Here is an 8,994-nt window from a genome sequence, read left to right as displayed (position 1 = left end):
TGGTTACAGCACCAGAGGCTGCTGGGTTCAAACCCGGACTGGGCCAGCTAAGCAACAATGACAACCGCAACAAAAAACAGCCAGAGTTGTAGCGGGTGCCTGTAGTCCCAGCTACTTGGGAGGCTGTGAGCTGTGACCCCATGACCAAGGGTGACAGAGTGAGACTCTATCTCAAAAAAGCCAGTCTCCTCCTGATATCTTGCCTAGGAAGGGGAGTAGGGAGTTTACATTAGCCTTTTCATTTCCAAATGAAGTTACGTTAACCTCTTCATTCACAAATGGAGTTACAATAACCTTTTCAGCAGCTGCTAAACCCTATATTCCCTTCCCATTCTCCTGCTGTTCCTTAGCTTGTCATGCATTCTTTCCAAAAATCGGGACTTTTTTAAAACGCCACGGGACGCAGGACAAATTGTTAAAAATCGGGACTGTCCCACCAAAAGCGGGGCGTTTGGTCACCTTAACCATAGCAATTCTACTCTTAGGTATACAGCCAAAAGAAATGAAAATACATAGGTGGTGCCTGTGGCTCAGTGAGTAGGGTGCCGGCCCCATATACCAAGAGCGGTGGGTTCAAAAATGGCCTTAAATATCCCTACAGTCTGTAGTCCACCCTTGCAGAAACACACTGAAGTACTACTAAGGCCACTCCTGCCTCCAACTGCCACTCCCTGATATCATGGGGTTCTCCTGAAGTGTCAGGAAGCCCAGAAAGGCACAGGACCCGGGTCTGGGGACAGGAGAGATGAACAAAGAAAGGTATAAGTATCTGCAAGATCCCAGAAAGATGAGGTACAGAAAAGTAAAGAAGATTAGAGAGGACAGCCTTTGGGGACAACTTTAGACAAGAGAATACAGCTGCCCCTGGCAGCATGACTCAAGTGGCCACTGAATTTCATCACCCATGGTGCCAGGGACAACCAATTAATAGTGACTGACTGGGGTGCTCTGTGACAGTGTCTTGGGAAGGAGTATTATCAATGATTGGCAACATCCGCCACAGTGGAATCTGAAAGTGGGCTAATTTTAGAATTTTGTCTAAACACCCAAGTGAAGGGACATCCAGTGTGCTCTGATACCACGTGATAGATAAGAAGTGCCACATTAAACTTTGTCATGATGCTGCTGTTATTAGGGAGCCAGTCACCTAGGCTCCTTTTTAAGCCACCATAGCAGCTAGTTTGTTAAGGACTTTGTTAAGTGCCAAGCACAGTTCTGGGCACTACACAAAGTTTTCTGCCCATTTTATAGACGAGGAAAATGTGATCCAGGTTAAACAACTTGACCAAGGTATCTTGCCTTCAAAGACAGGATGGACGAACATCCAGACGGAAGAGCAGCAAACAACTGCCACATCTGATCTGGCATCTGCCTCTGGGGTCTGCAGGCCAGGCCACCCTACTGGTGGGCTAGGCTGTAGCAGGCATTGAGATCTCCCAGCTGGTAGGTTACAATGTGTTCTGCCCACTCTGATTCCATCCCCTTGTGACGGCCCCAAAACTGTGCTAAATCCCCTCCTCCCCCTTTCAATACAGTAGGCCCAGACCTTCACTTTCTTTCCACCTTACAAAATCAGGGCACAGAGTATTTTTCCAAACTTCAGAGGACATCAGACTCACCAGGGGAACAGGTTTATTTTATTTTTTTTGGAGACGGAGTCTCACTTTGTCACCCTAGGTAGAGTGCCACGACATCATAACTCACAGCAACCTCAAACTCTTGGGCTGAAGAGATTCTCTTGCCTCAGCCTCCTGAGTAGCTGGGACTATAAGCTCCTGCCACAAGAAACTGGGTCTCACTCTTGCCCCCCCTCAGCCTCCTAGACTGCTGAAATTACAGGTGTGAGCCAGTGAGCCACCACACCCGGCCAGGGGAGGTTTAAAATGCAGGTTCCTAGGCTCCAAAAGATCTGAGACAGAGTCCGGATGTATGACAAGTCTCCTCACTACTGGGAGCAGGTGGCCCTGAACCACACTCAGGGATCTGGCCTGTGGGTGTCCAAAGACACATGATAAATGACACATCAGATCAGATAAGCAGCAGCCAGGATCTGAGGACTCAATCTGCATTTTTCCATGACATCTAAATTCTCCATCCTTTCTTTATTCTCTTTCCACGGGAAATGACCCCACAAGAAAATGACCCCACGGAGAATGTGAAGATACAAGTTCCCTGTCAGGCCAGCTCATGAAAACAAAATGGGAGAACAAAATGGGAACAAGGCTTCTCTGAGTGCCCCACACCTGGTCCTGGTGCCAGCTGTGATTTCATTGAGCTCAGAGACCTTGGTAAAGTTACTCCCTTCCTGGTGGTTCCAATCCCTCAGCCATAAAACAGAGATCAGAGAATCCACTAGGTCCTCTCCAACCACTCCCCTGTTGTCCAGCCCTATCCTTGCTGGCCCTGTCCTCCCAGCAAGGACCCCAGTCCTTCTCCATTAATTATAATCACCTTCTCAGGCCCAGCCCACATACCAGGAGAGTTAAGCCTCTGTCCATATGGGATGTTAAGTGCCAAAACCACTGGCCTGGTCTTCATACCAAGCCACCAAAGAAAGCGGAAGCCAGCCACAGTGGCGTTACGACAGTGAACACTTTCTAAGGACAAACAAAGAACCAGGTCTAAGCACCTGGCCGTGCTAGGAATTTCACGCCAGCAGTTTTCTCTGTGTGCATATGAGGGAGTCGAGACACATAGGGAACTAAGTGACTAGCCCAAGGTCACCCAGCTGGGAAGTGGCAGCGCTAGGTACGACTCTACAGAGGCGGTCCAGGGTCCCCAGCCACGCCTCCAGCTCTAGCCCAGGAATAACACGCAGCTTTCGGACAAGAATGTGGCAGGGAGGGGGGAACCAAGCAAGGCGCCCCCTCCCCTAACACGCCAAACCCGCCTTCGAAGGCCCCCGCGTGGGAGCGCCCACGTCCCGCCCCCAGGTCTGCCGCCCGGGCCCGCGTTCCAGCCTGCACCTCGCCGTACGCGTCAGAGGGGCCGAGGCTGGGCGCTCACCGGACTTTGGGGGATAGCGGTAGGCCGAGTTCGCCTGGATGTCGATGTCCTCCACCCCCGCAATGCGGCGGCTCAGGATGGAGCCCATGGCGCGCGGCGCTGCTGGGCTGGAACTAGGACGGGGGCGGCGGCAGCGGTGCCCTCACACGGATGTGGCCCAGACCAGGCCACACGGACGCTCGTCCACGGCCGCGACGCCGCCTCGGCTCCGAACCCCCACCCCCGGCTAGGCTCCGGCCGCACGCCTCGGCGGCCCTCCGTCCCCCGAGCCCGGAGCACGTCGGGAAGTGGAGTCCCTGGGCCGCCGAGGGCGCTGGGTGCGGCGCAGAAAGCACGCCGCAGAACTACATTTCCCAGATGCTCTCCGCCCAGGCCCTGAACGCGTTGACTAGTGCTCCGGGTCGGACCATATGAACCTAAATCCAGAGGGAAGGAAATACCTGACGAATCCTAAATTGTCCCTCCCACTGCGTTCCAAGCACAGGGCTAGCATCTTAACTCCTTAGTCTCTTAATAATCTGCGCATACGTAGATCATTCTAGCGACCCAACGCCTTCCACCTGCCCCCGTTCTGAAGTATCTCCTTAAGCCACTGGGATTCGTCCCCTGCCCCGGACCAGCAGAGGGCACACACTCACCTGCATCCCCGAGAAAACCGAGGTGGAACTCAGGCTCAGCTGCAGCGGTCCTCTCAGGGGACGCCAGGCACCTGCTTTAGCTTTTGCTAGCCTCTCTCTTGCCCCGGGTCCAGAACAAAGACCTTGAAGACAATTTTACAACCCCCCACGGAAGGTCCTCTTTCCATTTTATATGCACAGGGAAACTGAGGCACAAAGAAGGGAGGGCTGCATACAATGTGCTGAAGGCAAGTTTGAAAGAATTAAGGTCATGATTAAAAGTTCTCAGTTTGGAAAAAAAAAAAACTTTTCAGTTTGCAAAGTATTTTCTGACCCACACACAACTCTGTAAGCAGACCAGGCAGGGGTCGACTTTTACCCTCTTTTCAGTTGAGGAACTGGGATTCTGAGAAGAATTCTTTCTTTTATTTTTTTTGAGACAGAGTCTCACTATGTCGTCCTCAGTAGAGTGCTTTGGCGTTGTAGCTCACAGCAACCTCTAATTCTTGGCCTCAAGTGATTCTCTTGCCTCAGGCTCCCGAGTAGCTGGGACCACAGGCACCTGCCATAACTCTCAGCTATTTTTAGTGAGCGGGGTCTCTCTCTGGCTCAGGCTGGTCTTGACCCTGTGAGCTCAGGCAATCCCACCTCGGCCTCCCAGATTGTTAAGATCACAGGCATGAGTCACCGTGCCCAGCCCTGAGAAGAGTTATTTCTCAAGTCAAGCCTGCAGTACCAAGAAAGCAGCTTGGAAAGGCAGTGGCAGTCTGAGACCCTCAGATGGTAAATTCACCACAGTTCACATTAAAATATATCCTACACCTGTCCAGGGGCCACAATCCAGGATCCACCCTTCCTGTTGGGAAGCCAAATGAATAAGGGGTATCAGGGATTTCTGTGATTATAAGAAGAGTCCAGATCTTCAGGGAGCCTGATTAAATCTCCTGCCTCCCAACTAAGGTCCATATTCTACCCAGGTCTGTGGTGTCATCATGAGGAGGGCTTTGTACCTGCCCAGGCCCCAGACTGGTGCCTCTCATTTAATTTTCTGATGCAGGTTGTATTTTCTTTCTTTTTATTTATTTATTTATTTATTTGAGACAGTCTCACTTTGTTACCCTCAGTACAGTGACATGGCATCATAGCTCACAGCAACCTCAAACTCTTGGGCTCAGCCTCCCAAGTAGCTGGGACTACAGGCACCTGCCACAACGCTCAGCTATTTTTAGAGATGGGAGGGGGTCTCAGTCTTGCTCAGGCTGGTCTTGAACTCCTGAGCTAAATCAATCCACCCACCTCAGCGTCCCAGAGTGTTAGGATTACAGGCATGAGCCGTGGTGCTCAGCCCAGATTCTATTTTCATTCCCATTTTACTGAAGAACATTCAGCTCAGAAAAGTGAAGTATCTTACTCAGATTGCATAGTAGATAAGTGGTTCAGCTGGAATTTGAACCAGGCCAATGCTCTTATCACAGCACTTCCCTGCCTCCCCCAGAGACATGCTCTAATGTGCCAGATTTCAAGTCTCTTGCCCCCAAAAGGATAGGACTGAGGACATCTCTACCCAGTGTGATCTTTCTTCTCTTATATTTCTTTTCATTGATTCACACAACATAGATACACGTATATACACTTACTGCCCTCACTACTTTTGGGGAGGGAGGGAGAATCCTAAGACTCATGTGGTTCCCACAGAAAAATAACACTAAAAGCACATTTTCCCTTTGGAGCCTGGGCCAGGGCAATTGTTTTCACCTGCTAGACATTTGATTAATTATACTTGTTAAGAGAACTTTAGACTCAAAGTAGCCTCAGAGGCCCTCTGGCAATATTTTTCTCTGTTTATCCAGCTAGAAGACAGGCCCTTCCTGATTTGGTCCAAGTTCCACTACCAACATCTGGGTGATTCATTTATTTATTCAGCAAATATTTATCACATGACTACGACATGACAGGTGATGAACCAGGCAACAGGCATCAAATGATGGAACAAGGTAGACGTGAAGCCTATAGGCAAATGAGGAAACAGACCATAAAAAGGTTAATTAGTGTATAAGTTCAAAATGGGTGGTGCTTTGGGGAAATGGACTGAGGTGCAAAGAGGGGGTGATCCTAGCACTCTGGGAGGCCAAAGCAGATGGATTGCTTGAGCTCACAAGTTCAAGACCAGCCTCCAGCCTGAGCAAGAGTGAGACCCCACCTCTACTAAAATAGAAAAACTAAGTCAAGAGAATTGCTTGAGCCTAAGAGTTGGAGGTTGCTGAGAACTATCATGATGCCATGGCACTCTACCCAGGGTGACAGCTTGAGATTCTGTCTAAAATAAATAAATACTCTGGGGACAGCTCATGGCCAATTCTTGTGTTCCTCAGTGGGTAACAAACACATCTGTGGAATGAATGAAAAGTGGGAGTGAAAAAGTCAGTCAGGACATACCAGAGAGGCCAGGGCCCTGGGCTCTCCACTGACCATGTGAACTATGGCAAAGCTCTTAACCTGTCTACTGTCTGGTAAGATAAGGTTGCCGCCAGAAATGCTTTCTCCTCTCCCTCCCCCCATCTACTGTCAAGTCCCTTCCCATTCTGCTAAGAAATCCAAAGTCCACTTCTCAGCCACAGTGATCTTGGTTGAAAACAAAATTGTTTTTTTCTTCCTTGTTGCTCCTAGGAAAAAAAGCTGCCTGAGGTGGGTGAGATGTGGAGACCAGCAGGGTGACCTTTGCCCCTGTCGGTCCCATCTGCTTCACCCCTACCAGCCTGCTGGCCTGGGAGGATGCCTTCAGGGCTGGGCAAGCTTGGGCAGGTATCTAAGTGGTACTTGGATAAGGGTGGAAAGAAGGGTAAAGATATTTCCTGCCTCCCTGAACAAGAACAACCCCCAGTGGGGCCTCCCAGGACAGTGCCCATTCTCCCTTACCAGAAACATACCCTGCTGGCCCACCAGATGCCTGTTCTTCTTCACTGGTTCTCAACACCATAATCATTAAACAGTGGAGTTAAGACTGACACCCACATATGACTGACCCCTGCTGTGTTGCATTTTTTATTGTTGTTGTTGTTTGTTTTTGCATTTTTTTGGAGGGAGGGGCTGGGTTTGAACCAGCCACCTCCAGCATATGAACCTACCCTTTTGAGCCACAGGCGCCACCCCATGCACTTTCAATGAGAATAATTACGGCTCGGCGCCTGTGGCTCAAGCGGCTAAGGCGCCAGCTACATACACCTAAGGTGGCAGGTTCGAATCCAGCCCGGGCCTGCCAAACAACAATGATGGCTGCAACCAAAAAATGGCCAGGCGTTGTGTCGGGAGCCTGTAGTCCCAGCTACTTGGGAGGCTGAGGCAGGAGACTCGCTTGAGCCCAGGAGTTGGTGGTTGCTGTGAGCGTGATGCCATGGCACTCTACCCAGGGGGATAGCTTGAGGCTCCAGCTCAAACAAACAAAAAAAATAAAAATAAAAAAATAAAAGAGAATAATTACAAGCTACCTTTATTGTGTGCCAATCCTCTACTGAGAGGTTTACCCACATTAATTCATGTACATGATGCTCTGCAATCTCTTAGCACCATCAGAGTCTGATAAGAGGCTTAAACGGTATTTCTCCGGGTCAGGTGGCTTCTGCCGGGGATAAGACACCTGACACTCAGTGATCTCTCCCTGTCCATAGGTCAAGCTCCTAGCTCTAGCCCTCAGAAGTGGATTCCCCTGCCACCTGACTCCCTCCCTTCCCCAACCCGCTGAGCTATCAATGCCTTCGCCTCCCCCATAACCCCAAATCCAGGACTTTTTGGTCCTGTCCACCAGTTACCCCACTGTCCTCTTCCTCACCCCACCACAGGGGTGAAGGGCCAGGCAGCTCCTCACCTTGGGGCTTTCCCCTTCATTTGAGCCAATTTCCTGTAACCAGACACACCCAGAACATAGCCCAATGCAGACTGGATCTCTCCTTTACCGTCTCATCTGGTGCCCACACTTCCAGTCACAGTGATTTTTTTTTTTTTTTTTTTTGAGACAGAGCCTCAAGCTATCCCCCTGGGTAAGGTGCTATGGCATCACAGCTCACAGCAACCTCCAATTCCTGGGCTCAAGCGAGTCTCCTGCCTCCGCCTCCCAAGTAGCTGGGACCACAGGCGCCCGCCACAACGCCCGGCTATTTTTTGGTTGCAGCCATCATTGTTGTTTGGCGGGTCCGGGCTGGGGATTCGAACCCGCCACATTAGGTCTACATGGCTGGCGCCTTAGCCGGTTGAGCTATAGGAGCCGAGCCGAGTCACAGTGATCTTAATGCAAAGATGAGAAGAAATCCACTGAAACACTTCAACGGCCCTTAACCCACCCCTAGGGCCTGTGCCTGCTTCCTCAGGGCACTTTCCATATTTTTTATGCTACATTTGTCTTTGGGTTTTCAGATATTTGCTCCCTTGGCCCCTAGCCTTAGGCAAAGCCATAAATCTACCCGCCCCCAGTTTTGCTATCCCGAAGTCCCAGGCCAAGTCAGAAACCCCCACAGAGTAAGGACCCAATAAATAGTGGCTCAACGAATGACTCAGAGCCCGAGCAACCCCGCCTCGCCTCGCTCTGAAGAGAGGACAGGCCAGGGCCAACTTGCAGACCCGCGAGGTCAACCGGAAGCCACATGTGCGGGGTTGTAAACACAGCCGCAACGCCCCGCCCCCGCCGCCACAGGACGCGCCCCCGTCCGCCTGGACCCAGTGCCCGCCCCCGCCGCCGCCTCATTGGCCGGCCAGCTTTGTTTACCTTATATGGCCAGGTCCTAACACCCTGAGGCTACCCATTGGTCGAGGCGTGACCTCACTCAGCTGACGTCACCCAGGACAAAACGATGCAAATAAACCAGGGCATTCTGGGAATGGGAGTTCAAGACCGCTCCGGAACTGGCTCCGCGGGGTCCTGGCGCCCTCCACTAAAGGCCGGGATTTCCCACCAAAGAGCATTAGATTTTGTGTGGGAAGGCGGGAGTGCTGCTGCAAGCTGTACCCCGAGGACCCTGTTTCGGGCGCCATCGCTTCCTCAGACTGTGTGACAGGCCAAGAGCAAGGATTGGGGAGGGGGCCCCCAAGGGTGGGCGACGCGCGACTGAGCTAAGGAGACCCGGAAGGCTTCCTGGAGACGGTGGCTTCGAGCACGGCTTTGAAGGGCAGACTTATTCATAGAACTAGTATTTATTTGTTGGCGCTTAGCGTGTGCCAAACTTTCAAGGCCTCGCAGCCTCTGGCTCCCGCTCTAAGGGAGCGCCTGCTTGCCAGAGTGCGATGCACAGAGGGTTTCGCGTCCCCGGCCTTGGCCCAAGGCCCGGCTTAGGCACCTACACAAGGGCAGTGACCCCTCGTCGCAGGGCGACGCTGCGGTGGT

General features: G+C 51.6%; 1 protein-coding gene across 4 annotated transcripts in view; it reads right to left on the bottom strand.

Moving 5' to 3' along the window:
* Positions 1–3,313, bottom strand: part of MGRN1 (mahogunin ring finger 1) — a 57,345-nt gene extending 54,032 nt beyond the window's left edge. For all 4 annotated transcript variants that reach the window (XM_003790841.3, XM_012805804.2, XM_012805800.2 and 1 more), the window contains exon 1: positions 3,007–3,313. In XM_003790841.3, the coding sequence (XP_003790889.1) occupies positions 3,007–3,094 (88 nt within the window). In that variant the 5' untranslated portion in view covers positions 3,095–3,313. The remainder of the gene's footprint in view (positions 1–3,006) is intronic.
* Positions 3,314–8,994: the final 5,681 nt, after the last annotated feature.

This window comes from Otolemur garnettii, unplaced genomic scaffold (genome assembly GCF_000181295.1).
Source record: "Otolemur garnettii isolate 467f Iridium unplaced genomic scaffold, OtoGar3 scaffold00044, whole genome shotgun sequence".
In the NCBI taxonomy this organism is placed as follows: Eukaryota; Metazoa; Chordata; class Mammalia; order Primates; family Galagidae; genus Otolemur; species Otolemur garnettii.
The sequence above is the reverse complement of the archived record's forward strand: the minus strand, read 5'-3'. Positions and strand labels throughout refer to the sequence as shown.